At 37.3% G+C, this 17609-nt stretch overlaps 1 protein-coding gene across 3 annotated transcripts in view; it reads right to left on the bottom strand.

Moving 5' to 3' along the window:
• Positions 1-17609, bottom strand: part of ITGB8 (integrin subunit beta 8) — a 77477-nt gene that overhangs the window by 25155 nt on the left and 34713 nt on the right. For 2 of the 3 annotated variants that reach the window (XM_084897116.1, XM_084897118.1), the window contains exons 3-6: positions 16884-17055; positions 9610-9856; positions 5682-5847; positions 4971-5129 (exon numbers count right to left, since the gene is read on the bottom strand). In XM_084897116.1, coding sequence (XP_084753242.1) covers positions 4971-5129; positions 5682-5847; positions 9610-9856; positions 16884-17055 — 744 coding nt within the window. The remainder of the gene's footprint in view (positions 1-4970; positions 5130-5681; positions 5848-9609; positions 9857-16883; positions 17056-17609) is intronic. The other variant, XM_084897117.1, reaches the window with a different exon arrangement.

Raw genomic sequence — 17609 nt, 5'->3', positions numbered from 1 at the left:
TAGCAGGAACACTCCCTCTCTGCCAGCTGTTGTGGTGACGTCACTGCTCCTCTTCTCTAACTCCCCCTTTGTCTTCTACTCTAACTCATCACACATTGTTTCTCTAAACTCTGAAAATAATTAATAGTGATAACAGGCATTCCTGGAAGAAGGGAAAGCAGTGTGCCAAGACAGCTGTAGTGTAATTAAGGGCAAAAGGATTCTTTCACATTTTTCTTCTTCACCAACACCTTCACTGTGACTTGTGGGAAATGACTTTAAAATGTCAGAGGGAAGAGGAGGTAAGAAAGATTTGTTGAAAGCAATTTTGGTTAAAGAGATAACTGTGTAGTGATGTATGGGAGAATTAAAAAAAAATTTTTTTTATTGATTTCAGAGAGGAAAGGAGAGAGAGACAATGATGAAAGCCCTCCCCCCACCCCCACCCCAACACACATAACACTTAACTAGGGATTGAGCCCACAACCCAGGCATGTGCCCTGACAGGAAATTGAACCATGACCTCCCGATTCATGGATTGATGCTCAGCCAATGATCCATGCTGGCCGGGCTATGAGAGGATTTTAATATGTGCTTATGTAGTAGCAAAAAAGCAACAAAACTGTTTAAGATTCTCTTCATAAAAGTGAGATTCATAAAAAAATTTTGTAAAATAATATAGAATTTGTAGTATTAAATATCATGATATGCCTCCCAAAACCCCAATGTCTTCATTAAAGTTCTCAATCACCTGAACTATTTTTTACAGTTTACTTTTTAGAGGAAAGAGACAACATGAAAGCAATCTTACAACAGAGATTTATTTAGAAATAAAGACTTCACATTATGTACCTTCAGCCTATTTTTTATGTAAATGTCTACACAGTAAAATTGCATAGACCAGGATTTCTCATCAGTGGCACTATTGACATTCTCAAGGCAGGTATTCTGTGTTGTGGTTGGGGGTCTGTCCTGTGTAGTGGAGGAGCTTTAGCAACATCTGTGGCCTCTATTTGCTAGATGCTAATTTCTCCCACCTCTCCCAGTTGTATCAGGCAAAATGTCTCTGGACATTGAGATGTCCTCTGGTGGACAGAATTACTCTAGTTAAGAACCATACCATTAGCAGGATCTCTGAAAACAAACAATTTTGGGACTTCAACTCCTGCTTCTGCAATTACTAGCTATGTCAACACTGGCCAGCTGTCTTAACCTCTCTGTGATCCAGTTTCCTTATGTATAAAAGAGGTATAAATACCAGTATCTACCTCTCAGAGTTATGATGGAAATTAAACGTGTTACCATGTGTAAAGGCTTTTACTTACCATCCTCTAATTATTAAGCTTACATTAGCAGTCAGTAGCAGCTCACATCCTGATGTCACACTGGTTGGCATTTACCATAGGCAGTACTGATTAGGGCTGGCATGTCTGACCCCACACAAGTTCCTGATCCTTTTACTGTTTCCATTTTCCATTTATAAAATGGAGGTGATAGCAATATCTGCACCTCACTGAGTTGTTGGGTGGTGGTGTGTAAATGTAAGGGACAAACACCACACAACAGCTGCCTAATAAAAAACAGCTTTCACTAAAAAATTTAATAAAACACATTTTGATGCCATTACTAACGGCTAGATATTGGGCTATTGCCTATGCTTTGTTTGACTTGTCTGATTTATGTACCCTTGGTAACTGGCCCTTGAAGCATTTGAATTTGTGGCTCCTGTCTGACCCAGTATCAATTGTAATCATGATGTCCTAGTTACCGAGGTGAGGGACATGAACTAATAATTTTTATATGCTTGTCAATCAATGAGTGGTAATAAAATGTTTTATGCTTAAATGTGAACTGAAACATAATTTAATTTGGAACACTGCAATTCATAAATATTTTCATCAAATTTTGTTTTCACTGTGTCACTGAGGCAAACCATTATTTTTTTTTTTCCTCATTATCAGAGCCATTATAAAAGTAGTGCTAGTGTAAGCCTGGCCAATTTGATTCTGTGGGCAACTTTTGCTTTCAATTTAAAAGAAAAAATAAACTAGATATTGTTTGCAGAGATCATTTCCTGGTTACTTACTGGTAGTATGAGAAGCATTCAAAATTAGGTCAGTTCTGAAGTTTCTGAAGTCATTATTGTTCTCACGACATTTACAATTTAAAGCAGATAATTCAGAGAGCAGTCAGCTGATAACAGGCATGTTGTTAGTTTTAAAAGTTGTAACAATATTTTTTAAAAAACCTGCACCTGAACTTACTAGTAAAACTCTTCTGGGATATTCTGCCTGGGGGACAGTTCCTTTGCTTTCCTGATTGTGCATGTTCATAATGCCCAAAAGTGCTAACACTGTAAAATTTTCTCTCCAATTAATTTAGAAAGTTACATTTTATGCAATGTTAAGCAGAGAATAGGAATCATGAAGTAAGGTGAAAATTTTTATTATATGCTTTAGTTTGGCCATATTAGAAATATTGTTATTATCCTGAGACTAAATAGATTATACAAATTCCTGTTGTCATAAAAGCCCTAGTACTTTGTAAAATTCCACCAGAGTTATAATTAATTTCCATCAGGTTATAAGGCATGGCATATGTCTAAGAATTATGAGAGCATTTCTTTGCCTTAAGGAATCCTTCCTAGATGAGCAATAGCATCCTCTAAAATGCAATTATGGAGAGATGACTTCAGTGACTTTGCAAGACTTCAAAAGAATAATGCATTGCAATTTGAGAATAATGTGATTATTGTTTTTATTTTTAAGAAAAGCTTCTCCTTGTTTCACAGTTTCACAATAGAATAATTCCTCTTGTCTTTTCCACTCCCAAGAAAACAAATTGAAATTCCATCTCAGATTAAAAGAGGTTAACTAGAAGGAAGGAAAGATAAGAAATGACTACATTGAAATGGATGGTCAACCAAAGTGAAATGTGGCTGAGTAGAAGAGAATTAACAAAGGGAAAGACAGCTGAAGTAACTCCAAACCCTACCTTTTTAAATGCAAGCTCTAGTTAACTTTTAAAATCTTTAAAATTTGAGGCTGCCTTCAAGAGACTAAAACAGCGTTTTTCAACCGCTGTTCCGCCGCACACTAGTGTGCCGCGAGATGTTGCCTGGTGTGCCATAGGTGCAGACAAGACAAGAATTTTATAATTTTTCACTATTTTGTTTACTTAATATTTCATAATAAAGTAATTATAAAATACTTTCTTTGTGTTTATTTGATTCCTATTCAAGAGAATTACTTTATATATAGTCAATATAGGCACAGAGTTAAATTTTTTAACATTTTCTAATGGTGGTGTGCCTCGTGATTTTTTTCATGAAACAAGTGTGCCTTTGCCCAAAAAAGGTTGAAAAACACTGGACTAAACCAACCAAGGGCTGAACTTGTTTTATGCCATAGTGCAATTGCTCCTCTAGACTGAATAAGTCTGGTAGGATGTTCCACATTAACTAAATTTAAGCAATCTAAATTTTATTCATGGGAATCACACACTTTTCAGCATAATTTATATGCTTTAAATATTGCAGTTCCCAAACTGGGCAGGAGGTGTCTTGGAGTACTGTAGTACACTCACCAGGGTGCCTGGAAATGTCTTACATTTTTAAGGGAAACACAGTGATACTTGGCATATCTCAGGTGCCTGGATGTAGTTCACAGTTTTAAGACTACCTTTGGCTTGGTTCCTTTAGAGCACATGTGTCAAACACAAGGCCCGCGGGCCAAATCCAGCCCGCCAGGCCTTGCAATGTGGCCCGCACCGCGCTGTCATCACTGCACTCCGCTGTCAGTTTATGACATTGTCAGTTTATGACTGTTCAGTAAACCATTCGGCCCGCGATTTAGGCTGGATTTTAGATTTTGGCCCCTTCTCTGATTGAGTTCGACACCCCTACTTTAGAAGACACTGTGTCTTTGTAAAGCTGGGCAGAATGAAAATCAGTGAGAAACAGGAAATGAGGGCAGCCATGTCCAATCTGATTCCAAGGCTTGGAAGTTCCCATTAGTAACTGATTTACTAAGAATGACACAAGTATATGTATATGAGTTTCATAATGTATGTTATATTTTAACTGACTGCTAAGTTTTTAAGACATAAATAGTTAAGGTTTTTGGACTTGACTACTTAAAAAACAGAATGGTCAGGTTTTTTGTTTGGTTTGGGTTGGTTTTTGTTTTGTCTTAATGGCACCAGGGGGAAAATTACTGAGACACTAGAATACGAAGATCTGAGAAAGTTTGGAAGTTTCTGTTTGTATGAATGTATAAATATGTGTCAATGTCAGAAACAAATGATGCTTTGTGCAGTTGATTTTCTACATGTAGCATAAATAATGCTGGGAAAGATATGATACTAGGAGAGTATATGTAAATATGTGACTCAGAGCTAAAACACCCTCAGGAAGCAATCCAGATATTTTCTGATTAAAAAGAAAAGTCCCTAAATATAGATAAGTTTCATAGGGAAGGAATGAGATATAGAATATAGAAAGCTGGCCTTATTTTATCCCCTCTACCCCCCCCCAAAAAAATTTTTTTTTCAGCTCCACTTAGATTCTACCTGCTAAATTGTGAGGCTTCCTCAGGTCAAAGACACTTTTCTTACAAATCTTTTGTATGTTTTTAGATACTAACCCTGAAGAACTAGTTTATTTATGTAAAGCAAAGTTATATATGTAAACACATATATATTTTAGGATTCTTCAAGTGCATAAAAAGTAAGCTCTTCTATCACTTTTATTTTCATAAATATAGTGCATTTATTATAGTGCATCTTTGTAGCACATCTGAAAGTCAGCTAGATGTTGTCAAAGTATTTTAGTTTTATATTAAATTGTTCCAGAATTTCTCTCTCATGGCTTATCCTAACTATGTATGCTGCTCCTTAAGGTAATTTCTTTGGTACAGGATTAGCTGAATTGCCCACTTAAACTTATGCTTCAACCAATAGTCATAACTACTAAGAGGCTACGGCTACATTACCATGCTTGTTGATCTGACGTAGACGTTGTTTTTCAGATGGCAATTTCCATCATTTGGCACCACTATGCCTGCCAATTTGCTATCAAGAGCAAGATGAGATGTCTGATCAGTCATCACCAGCAGCAATCTTTTAGCTTCTTTTCGCCATCCAATATCACTCTTAAAAGAAACATGTAATTAGACTTTGTACAATAACATAGATTTGTGCCATGGTCTTTCTCTCAAGTAAACAATAAACTCACATGCCAGACATCAAGTCAGGCTGGAAGGATGTTCATAAATACAATGCTATCTCATAAATAGAATTAACTTTTATATGTATATTCTCTATTTTACTACAGCCACTGGCCACAAAAACTCTTGGCTACAGATTTCTGTGATCCCCCAGTGAAGACAAGCCAGGTATAAGAAGTCAGAACACCCAACATGACGTGCATAGGACAGCAGGCGCTTCCTGGTGGTGAGTGAAAAGGATTTTCCAAGTACATAAGTCAGTCTTTCCCTTTTATCTTTTCCTATTTATAACCCACTCCAAATTTAGCTCCTCAGTCCTAAACATAGACCAAAATGAGTAACACTGCTGATGTGTAAGAGATATAGATATTCTTCTCTGCTATGTTTTCAGTCCATAAATCAAAAAGAAAATGAAAATCCTAAATTCTTGGGGAGTTTTGCATTTGCACAAACACTCAATGGTGTGAAACTTCTTACCTCACAGACAGCTGCCTGAAGCATAGCATCAAAACCTCCTTCAGGTGTATCGATATTTCCAGAGATCTTCTGCCTATGTACCGCTTTTTCAAACTCAGTGATGTTCTCTGTCAAAGATAGCACATGGATATATCCATGGGGAGGCATACAGTCTAAATTGTAGTCGCTGTGTGGGTAAAGAAGAAATGAAAATTCTATTTTGCTATGCTTCCTTCAAAGTTCCAAAATGTTACTCACAGTAAAATTGTGTGGTTGGTGTGAGAATGTAATAGTTGTTTGTTTGTTTTGCGATGGAAATTTTATTAGATAAAATCTGTACTTTATAAAGTCAACGGAATGTTCAATATTGGTCAATATTTCTTTGCAAGTAGGAAATAGGAATATAATAACTTGGTGTTAAAAAATACTGAATATTAAATATGTTTATTATATGATACTAGTGGCCCAGTGCACGAATTCATGAACATTAAAAGGAAATTAATTAGAATAAATATTTTAATATCGCTATTCACCCTTTCTTTATAATAGAAATTGTCAACCAAATTCAGGATTGACACTGACAGATTGAAACACATGCATGCGATTGGCACCAGCTAGAGCTTTATATATATATCGCACATGAGCGAGTCAACTTAGCCTTTTATATATATATACCAGAGGCCTGGTGCACAAAATTTGTGCATGGGGAGAGGAGGGTCCCCTACCCCAGCCTGTACCCTCTCCAATGTGGACCCCTTGGGGGATGTCTGCCTGTTTCAGCCCGGAAACCAGCAGTCGGACATCCCTCTCACAATCCAGGACTGCTGGCTCCTAACTGCTCACCAGCCTTCCTGCCTGATTGCCCCTACTGCCCTCCCTGCCAGCCTGATCACCCCTAACCACCTCTTCCTGTCAGCCTGATTGCCCCCAACTGCCTTTCACTGCCGACCAGTTGCCCTCAACTGCCCTCCCCTACCAACCTGGTTGCTTTCGACTGCCCTTTCCTGCTGGCCTGGTTGCCCCTAACTGCCTTCCCCTACAGGCCCAGTTGCCCCAACTGCCCTCTCCTGCAGGCCTGTTCCCCCCCAACTGCAATCCCCTGCCAGCCTATCACCCCTAACTGCCCTCCTCTGCTGGCCTGGTTGCCTATAAATGCCCTCCCCTGCCAGCCATTTTGTGGCAGCCATCTTGTGACCACATGGGGGCAGCCATCTTGTGAGAGGGAATGACAGTCAATTTGGATATTACCTCTTTATTATATAGGATAGAATAAACTTGCTTAATTAGACCTGATTTCTGATGTAGCTAAACTTTCTCAAGGCCAGTGAAGCACCCCAACTTCTCTTTCAGGTACTTGTAAGCAACACAACAGTAAATATCAACACAAAGCAGATTATTATTGTAGATCATGCAGGGCGAACAAAGGGTAAAATACTTAACTGCAACAGTGTTTGACTATATCCTGCACAGTGAGAAAACCTGAAGTCATTTTCAAAGTCTACCATGTCTTCTTTTCAGTTGGGTCGAGTTTCTAAGCTTTCTAAATCTCTGTTTTCTGGCTAATGAAAAGAAAATAGGATTCTACAAAGTCTCCTATCCATCTACTCTAGGACTTTCTATTAGGATCAAATGAGATGAAGCATGAAAAATGCTTCACAGACATTTGATTAAAGTGTGAAATGTTTCCACCTGGCTATAAAGCAAGTCATGTTCCTGGGCTGAAGAAACTCCAAGTAGGCTCGCTAGCCACCAGGCTAAGTCACTAGGGAAGCCAGGCATTACTACATGACATCATTACCTGGCACTCACAGTGCCAAGTTTGCAAGCTGGGCTGGGCTATAGGCTGCATTTTGCGCTGTGGGAATCTCAGCAGCATCAGCTGTGATTTGGTTGGGTGTCACTCCAGTGTGGTAGTGGGGTCTGTGTTCCCCTTGGGGGAAGCTGAGTGTTGCGTTGTGGGTGCCAGGTCTGCAGTGCCATTTCTCTGTAAATGGCCAGTGTGCTTCACATCAGCTCCTGTATTGAGAGTCTGCCCCCCTGGTGGTCAGTGAACATCATAGCAACTAGTCAGATGTTAGACATTAGTATATTAGCCTTTTATATATATATAGACTAGAGGCCCAGTGCATGAAAATTCACACACAGGGGCAGGGGAGGGTCCCTGAGCCCGGCCTGCCCTCTCTCACAGTCCAGGAGCCCTCAAGGGCAGGAGGTGACCTGGCAACCAGGGGAAGGTAATGTCCCATCACACCTCTGCTGCTGCCACTGCCAGCAGCGCAAGCCTTGGTTGGCCCTGGTTACCTGAGCCTCGGGCAGTCCTGGGCAGCTGGGCAGCTGCCATCTGCGGCTTGCTTGTGCCTTGAGCCGGCCCTGGGTGGCTGGGGGCTGAGAGGACTGGGGGACTCCAGAGGCAGGCACACGGAGCGGGCCTGGCCTTGCGACATGCCTGCTTCCTGGGTGGGCTGAGGGGACTGAGCACCGCCATCTTGTGGCTGTGGGTGCCACTATCTTTGAAGGCGTGGCAGTCAATTAGAATATTCCCTCCTTATTGGCTGTGGGTGCTGCCAATCTTTGCGACAGCATTGAGGGCCAATTAGCATATTTCCTCTTTATTAGCTAGGATAGGACACTTAAGGAACTTTATTATGTTAATATACAGTATTAATTTTGAAGAGGAGATAAAAATTTGTAGTGATTTCCTATCACATTTGACCATGAAACAACTGGAAAACATTTTTTGGGAAATGTTATTTAGGATTTCAGTGAAAATACTATACTATTATTAAATTATTTTAAAATACTGTGCTATTTGTTAAATTGGTGCTTGGTGTGCAATTATTGATTAACATTCAAAGTTCATTAAAATTGATTTGAGCCCTAGCAGGTTTGGCTCAGTGGATAGGGCATCAGCCTGTGGACTGAAGGATCCCAGGTTCGATTCTGGTCAAGGGCACATGTCTGGGCAGCGGGCTCAATCCCCAGTAGGGGATGTGCAAGAGGCAGCCAATCAATGATTCCTTCAGTATTGATGTTTCTATCTCTCTCTCTCCCTCTCTTTTCCTCTCTAAAATTAATAAAAGTATTTAAAAAAATTGTTTTGAGAACTCCACGGTGTTCCAAAAAGTGGGCGTCATTCCTCAGGTGCATCCCTGCGGGGAGAAGTCTCAGGAACCCCACTGCAGTGTTTCAGTCCAGGTTGCACTATGGCAGCACTCTTTGGTAATAAGTGTGTGTACTTACTATAGAGTGGCCTGGGCTATTTATCAAAGTAGGAAATAAGATGTTAAAATGAGATGCTTTATTAAGGAGGCACTAAACATTTATATTTCTCTCTGAAAACTCAACAGGATAATTAGACTCCTGTGAAAACTTGTATTCTTAAGGTCGGTTTTGTTTTATAGTGGGGCATATGCTATTTAGAATTGCACTTTCAAAAGAAAAAGGGCTCTTTCTAGAATGCGAGTTCTCATTTTATGACCTACCTTCCATGTATTAGCTGAGTTTGCTTAGTAGTCACATCATAAGTAACAACGTAACCCACAGTCACAATACAGTAAGGGGAAATAGATGCAGTACTGGCAACATAAGTAGTATAAATTGAACCAACCTTAATTCAACAAATTGGAAGCAATCAAAAGGGAGAAATACAGAATGTTCAAAGAGGTATTTATATACATGGAAGCTTGATTATTGGAGGTTTGTCCAAAATTACTCATTTATGTTTCATGTGTGACAAAAAGTGAATGATATTTGAAAAAAATAAAAAGACCAAGCAACAGATAATCTCAGAAGTTTTCAGATAGGGATATACTCCCCTTCAAATATTTTCACTTCTCATTTAATAAAACAAAAATATAAACTTTAGTAATTTCTTTATAAAAAAAAACTGAGATTTAATACGAAGAAAATTTCATTTAGCATTATGATATCCGCCTCAAACACTAGATACCTGCATTGATTGTGAATCCTTTCTGGGTGGATGCTAATGTATGGTGAAACTGTTTTATCAACATATGAACCAAATCCGATACGGAAGTCATGGGAGAATAATGCCATTTTTCTAGATAAATCATTTCCAATGGAATTTAATTTTTCAATATTATTGTGCATTGATGCCGAGACATCAACCAGATAATAAAGATCCACAGGATATTTCTTCAGAGGATGAATTTTCAGCATAAAATTAGCTTCAGCTCCTAGTTCAAAGAAAGACAAATATCATGTATTTATTTTACATATCTCAGGATAAACTGTCAATAAATATCATTTTAGATGTAGAACAATAATAACAGATTTGTGCATAATTTATGAAATAAGGAATATTCTGGAGTATTTTTAAGGCAATTTGAAAACCACCCAAATGTGTGAATTTCCAACTTTTACAATGCATTTCTCACAATTTTATAGGGCAAATAGAGATAATATCATCAAATGGACCAGCTCAATACAAATGCAGTAGGAAATATATTTATTATCATCTGAACCAGTAGTTCTAGTATCTAGAAAAGCACAGCACAAGACAGCAAGCAGCATTCCATCTCGAGAGAGAGAGTAGGTGGCTATGGTTCGTGTAAAGGTTGCTTTCAGGTATAAATTCACTCTTTCGGATTAAGGCGTATTTATAGATGAGATGTGAAGCATATGCCCCATAAATAAGCAATTCAAAAACAATTAGTACATCATCAAATTACTTGATATGATTCTTCTCAGCAGTTAGTTGTGAGAAGGAATGAGGAAGTGGTCTGAAGAACAGTAGCCAGCAGTGCCACAGTGAGGACCAGGCAGGGCTCTCTCTCAATAAACACGTTGCGGAGGGATCATGGAGGCAGGGGAGCTGGGTGAGAAGAGGGTGGCCACAAGGAGAGCCGTGGGAGCCTCCCAGGGACAGCCCTGCAGAGTTGGTGACTCTATATTCTTTTTTAAGTAGATGGTGAAAACTTGCCAATTTAAATACAATACTTTGTGAATTTTACTTTTTTAAATAATAAAGTAAATGCTTTGTAAGTAATTATTTGTCCATGGAGAATATTTTGAATGGAAATATTTTTTAAAAACACCAATCTGTATGCATAATTGGTAGTCTGATGTACCGATTATAAGGGATCCTCTAATCTAGCCTATCATACCGATATTTGCAGTTTTAATGTGCTTAAAAGTAGCAATATTTTCTCTTAAATTATTTCACAGACCAGAAGTTTTCCAGCCAGACTAAGGAATGCATTCAAAGTAATGAGTTATTGTTTTTCTGGTACCTAATAATTTTGGGAGAATTCTATTCACTCATTCCTAATATACCAATATGTGGATGAAATCCCTTTACTATAACACTGCTAATTTTTTGGCCCAAGAGTTTGGGGGAGAAATTTGGCATGTGTCGTCTAGCCCAGCCAACTCTCTCAGTCCTTCCATTTAGGAGCGGGGCTCAGCTTTTGGGTACCTGGTGAAAAAGCCTGACCATGTCTAGGTAGGTATCTGCAATCTGGGTAGAGCATTTCAATTTAGGAGAATGATAGAATTTGGCCAACGCGGCTGGATGGGTAAAAAACAGAAATGGAGTAGAGCAGGGGAGTATGGTTCATGAGGAGGAGTTTTAACTTTAATGTGTGGGTCAGTATTGAAACATTTTTATTTTTATATTTTTTACAAATTGCATAGTTGCTTTTTAATCATTGAGTTGGAGATACGGCTGAAGGCCTTAGGCACTGGCACATGTTATTTTCATCTTGGTGGATCATTGCAGTTTATGGTAGCTCTGTCTAAAGATGAATGGCTGTCTGTTTTTTTATAGTCATTGCAAAATAAAACAGTTAAGTGTATTGTTGGTTATCTCAGTCAACAGGCAGAGTCTGTGAAGCATCAGCAAAACACAGTCCTTGGAGGCCTATTCAGGGAGCTCGAAGCAAATGCTAGTCACATAAGGGCCCTTAACACACGCCAGTTGCTCATAGCCCAGCAAGCAAATCTTGGTCTCCCTAGATGTTAGTAATTATTATGATTACTATTACTAGAGCAGCATTAGGGTAAGAACTGTCTATCCATCTCTGAAGCTTCTAGGTTTTGTGCATGAATAACCACTTATAAATATTTTCTAACTGGACAATATTTGAAGGACATTTTTATAGAGCCTTTTAAAAGGCTCACATATTTATTACAGCAAGAAGCTAATATCTATGATTCCTTTCCCACAGTTTAGGGGGGGTTCTTTGTTTCTCTCTTTAAGAAGAAAAAGGATCCTCTAGCCCCAAAATGTTTATGCTACTACCAGGTATATTATTATCTCCAGGAAAGCTTCATTCTCATATCTTTTGAGATTCTAAAGGCTCAGATCCTTTAATGGAATGAGAAAGAGGACTTGGAGGAAAGTTGAGACCTACTTAGAGCTATTGCCAGTATTGGTTTGAATAGCCCAAAGAATTAATTAAAAGTTCTTAGCTTGATTTTGAATCACTCAAATAATGGAGTGAGCATTTCTGAAGTACTGGCTACAACAAATATTACTGGGCATTAAGAAAATATAATTTTAAAATGTTCTTCATAAGGTGAAATTGAAAAGCCATAACAGAATGTACAAAAGTGTAGCAGGAAGAAAGAGCAGCCAATTACTATTAATTATACATGGGCAGGGGAAGGAGAAGGCCCAAGTATGAGACTGGTTGAAAGTAGGAAAGCACATACACCAGCACAATTTTGAATTTTTGTGGTCGGTAAAATGGGGTATATGTGCAGGGAAATGCATAATTTCTGCACTTTTATTTTTTTTTAAATTATTGAATTTAGGAAGAATACCTGAGAAATCTTACATTTAAATTAAGCTACACTAAATAAAGAACTTTTTTCTTTACAATATTAAAATGAATCAAGATTGGAATATTTTTTTTAATGAGTAAAGTATAGATTATACTAATACTTATCATACACACTAGAGGCCCAGTGCATGAAATTCATGCACTTGGGGTGTGTGGGAGGGTCCCTCAGCCTGGCCTGCACCCCTTCGCTGCCCGGGATCCCATGAGGGATGTCCGACTGCCAGCTTAGGCTCACTCCTCATAGGACATTCTTAGTGCTGTCATGGAGGTAGGAGAGGCTCCTGCCACCACCACTGCGCTCGCCAGCTGTGAGCCTGGCTTCTGGCTGAGTGCTGCTCCCCCTGTGGGTGTGCACTAACCACCAAGGGGCAGCTTCTGCATTGAGAATCTGCCCCCTGGTGGTCAGTGCATGTCATAGCAACTGGTTTGCCCTTTGGTAGATTTGCATATTAGCCTTTTATTATATAGGGTTATATTACACTAAAGCAGACTTAGACAATTCTCTTATTTTTTCTATCTTCCTAAATATTTCATTTCAGTGTTCTTAAGGAACATCAACTAGGACCTAATTCTGTTATTACTTTTCCAAAAGATTGATAGTTAAAAATAAGAAAAAAAGTATAGTTTAAGAAGTGAAAAGTAAAATAAAATGTCATTTTAAAAACTCATTTTAGATATTCATTACATGTTATACATATTTTATATAGTCCTAACATTATTTTAAACATTTAGTCAGTATGTGATGTTACAGAAATATTTACAAAATTTTTAAAAAATTCTTAATGGATGTTATATTGAAAGTCATGAATTTTTATCAGTAAAATAAAGTGATTATCTATAACCAAACCAAATGAATCAAAACAATATTAAGGGATAGATACATTTTACACTTAGGTTTGCATTGTATCAAACACCCAACTCTTTTTTTTATAAATTAATTCTCACCCAAGGGCATTTTCCATTGATTTTTAGAGAGAGTGGAAGGGAGTGGGAGAGACAAAGAGAAAAGCATCAATGTTGACAGAGACACATCAATTGGTTGCCTCCCACTTGTGCCCAAACCAGAGCCAGGTGGGTCGATCCTGCAACAGAGGTATATGCCCTTGACCAGAATTGAACCTGTGACCCTTCACAGGCTGATGCTCTATCCACTGAGCCAAACCAGTTAAGGCAAACTCTCAACTCTTATCATGTATCATGGTGGAATGGACTTAGACATTATGAGGAGTGATGTTTCTAAATATTTGGAGTTGGTACAATATAGCTTTATATATTATGCCCCAAAGCTGGCATGTCTTTGATGTCACAATGCATTATTTAGATGAATTTAATAAACCTAATTTAATGACTCTTTGCTATATATGCAGATTATAAAATACTAAAGGCCCGACACACGAAATTTGTGTAAGTGTAGGCCTTCCTTCCCCCGGCTGCTGGCAATGGCTTCCCTCTGGCACCTGGGACCGGACTTCCCTCTGGCTGCCGGAAGGCACCCAGGCCCTGGGCTTTCCTTGCAGCCCTGGCTTCGTCCAAAAGGTCATCCAGAAAGACATCGAATCTAATTAGCATATTAGCTTTTATTGTTATAAATAGTTATGTCATAGCTATTTTGGAAAGATGATTTACACACCTTAGACAGTTATATTAATTTGCAAACATAAATTCAAATAGAGGGAAATTGAATAAAATCAAGCCCATAATAATTGACATAGACATCAAAACATTTCTCTTTTTTGCTCTTCTACTACCCATGATCTTATGCATACTGCATTCACTTAACATCTCATGCTGACATCTCCCATGTCTCTATCTCCAGTCTGTATCTCTCCCCTGAACTTCAGCCTCATATGTATAAGTCACTACCTCAACCCAAATAGACCCAATTTGAACTCATTACCACCCCCTCTACAGAGGGCAATCCTCCCCTTCTCACCTAGATGCTTGAGCCAGAGCCCATGTGTGCCCACGCTCATCATTAATCACAAACCTCTGAGGATGCTACCTCCCCATTATCTCCCAGTCTGTTGATCTTTCTCCTGCCTGGATACCATTATGCCATTATTATCATAATCATTACTATCATTGTGGAAACAGCACTGAAACAATTTCAACTTTTGAACTGTTAATTAATTTATAGTCTTGGGAGGATTCAATTACCATTATATCTACAAAAGGGACCAAGCTAAAGTCATTGATGTGTATAAATTTAAATGTAACAAACCAGTAGAAAAAAAAAAATGCACCATGTAATTTCAAATCTTCAAATATTTTTTAAAAAGACAGTTTTAAAGGTCATAATCATATTAATTAGAGGAAAATTATATATACACTGATGTGTTCTTTTATATTTTCATTAGGTTTTTTAGGGTTTCTGTGTTTCTTAAGTCAATTTTTAATCACACTTTCTACAAAATTATATAATCAAGATTTTTACCATGGATTTTTGTGTTTAATATTTTCTTAAAGTATTTTTCCCATTATTTGTTTCTTTCTCTGATTATAGTCTATATAATTAGGTTATTTGCTTTTTTGTTCTTTTTAATTAGATTTGCCAACAATTTATCTATTTGATTAGGTTTCATAAAGAATTTGCTCTTGGATTTATACATTCATTTTCCTTTTTTATTTCTATTTTCTATTTCATTAACTTTGTTTTATTCTTAACTTATGAATTCCTTCATCTTTTTTTCCTTATGATGATTTTATTTTTGTTGTTCCTATACCTTTACTTGGATACTTAGTTATTTTTTTTTTCATTCTTCTTTAATAATAAAATCATTTAAAATTTTGACTTTTTCTGAGAATAGTTTCAGTCACATACCATATATCTTGATGGGTTTTGCTATTATTATTATTACAAAATAGTCTATGACTACAATTGTTATTTATATTTGAAGATAAAAATTATTCAGAAGTTTTTATTAGGTAATCTGTTATTTAATATTTGTTCATCCTCTCGATTTCAAATTTTATTGTACAATACTCAGAGATATTGGCCTGTAAAAACAATTTCACTTTTTGGAAATCAGTTTTCTTGTCTAAAATTTGATTTACTTCTGAAATTATTTCACCTTTGAAAATATTATTTTATTTATCAAGTGCTATGCACTAAATTGTGCCCCTCCCCATTTATATGTTGAAGTCCTACATCACAATGACCTGGTATTTGGAGATGGGCCTTTTGGAGATAATAGGTTTAGTTCAGGTCATGAGGGTGGGGCTCTTATGATGGGGTAGTGTCCTTTTAAGAAGTAACACAATGAAGCTCTTTCACTCTATCTTTACCTCTCTGTTACTCTCTCTTCCTCTCCAGGAACTGAACCAGGTAGCACATTAATCTTGGACTTCCTAGTCTTTAGAACTATGAGAAAATAAATTTTCGTTGTCTAAGCCACTTTGTATATGGCAGCAACAGAAGGTGGCAAGCATCACAATCTTACTTTCATTTTTTTGTGTATCCTTTTCCAACTGTTGCCCATAATATCCATACTTTGTGCTGTATAATTATTTTATAGGGTGACGAGCACAGTTTTAATTGGAAGCTTGGAATATGCTATGGTCAAAAAAGAAATGGACTTTGTTTCTCTGGTAATCCAAGAGTGTGGAAGAAATAGTTCAGCTTTGGAATAGGGAGCTTTTGTGTCAGTATGGTTATTTAAAAATTTAATGACAGGACAAGACTACCCAGAACAAAATAAAATGAAGGTTAGCATATTAGTTAAAACTAAACATATTTAATTGAGTGATGCACACCTGTGTATCTGAATTTATCTTGCCATATGAGGTTGTATACTGGGATTCTCTAGCACTGGCAGAAAAGGAATAATTTTAGTGGCCTATTACATATGCCAACTGTGGAATACAATGTGATGGAAGGGCAAGGACAGAAGAAATATAGAAGGTAGAGTGTGTATTAGTTTCAGGGGCCATCACAAAGCTGCTCAAGTTAATTATGACAATTATGAATTGTAGTTTTGTGTCTAAAAGTTTATCACAAAGGCTCTAAGGATTTAGCTTAATTCATATCTCGTACTAATTAATTATTCAACCAATAAATTCAATAAATACTTATAAAATGCTTACTATAAGCCAGCATCGGAGGAACAGAGTGGAATAAAGTATGTTCTCTTTCTTCCAGGGCTGGCAGTAGAGCAAGAACACAATTACACTACAGCATGATCAAGTCTGGAAACACATAATTATAATATAGTGCCGTCAAGTTTGCTGGAGTGTCTGAGGCCACACAGCTAGCTAGGTATAGGCACAATAAAGGCTAGAATTCTGATTTCCTGATTCTGAGCCTACTGTTATTTTCACAACAATACTGCCTGCCACACATTATTAAATATGAGCAAGTAAAACTAAGTATAATTTCAAATTAAGAATCATCATAGATTTATTTGAAAAATCATCAAACCTGGTCGCAGCTGGACCGATACTTCTCCTGGTGTCACCTGGGTATTAATTTCATTTTCAGTTGGTTTTACATTCACAGATGGGTATTCTATTGAATCAATCAAACATCCTTTGCTTATTAAATTGGCAACAGTATCACAACGTCCACTCCTTGATCCACCTGAAATGAAATCCTGTTTAAAAGAAGGAAAATCACTGACATTTTTAGTGCATATCATCTCAATTAAAACCAAAGAAAACCACATAACAACTTTTGCAAAGAAGCCATCTTCTAATATTGCACCACTTATGCAACTATTCAAAAGAGCCGCATGTTTCCAATTAGAGTATTGGCAAATTTGTTTTAAGTAAAGCTTTAATTTCTAAATCTTACTTAAAAAGAAAATGAATATTAGAGGAGATTTAAACCAAGTACTTTTGTTAATTGATCACTGTAAAATTATACCAACTTAATATTTTACTTTGGAGAGACTGCTCCAGAATAAAATTTATCCAAAATAGACCATTCAGTGGTTCCAAATTTAAGCCCCAGTTCTTAAATAACTCAACTGGTATGTTTATTACATATTGTTATGTTTGGAATACGAGAGCAAGTCCTCAGAAGTCACATGCTTAATTAAGTACAGAAAATTCATAAGAGAATGAATTGGAAATCTGCATTCCTTAACCTATGAAATCTGCCAACTTCTTATACCCACAACAGTAATTCAATAATCAAGTACGATCA

This window comes from Pipistrellus hanaki (assembly GCF_964339955.1).
Source record: "Pipistrellus hanaki genome assembly, chromosome: 10".
Taxonomy (NCBI): Eukaryota; Metazoa; Chordata; class Mammalia; order Chiroptera; family Vespertilionidae; genus Pipistrellus; species Pipistrellus hanaki.
This window is presented reverse-complemented; position numbering and strand designations above follow the sequence as displayed.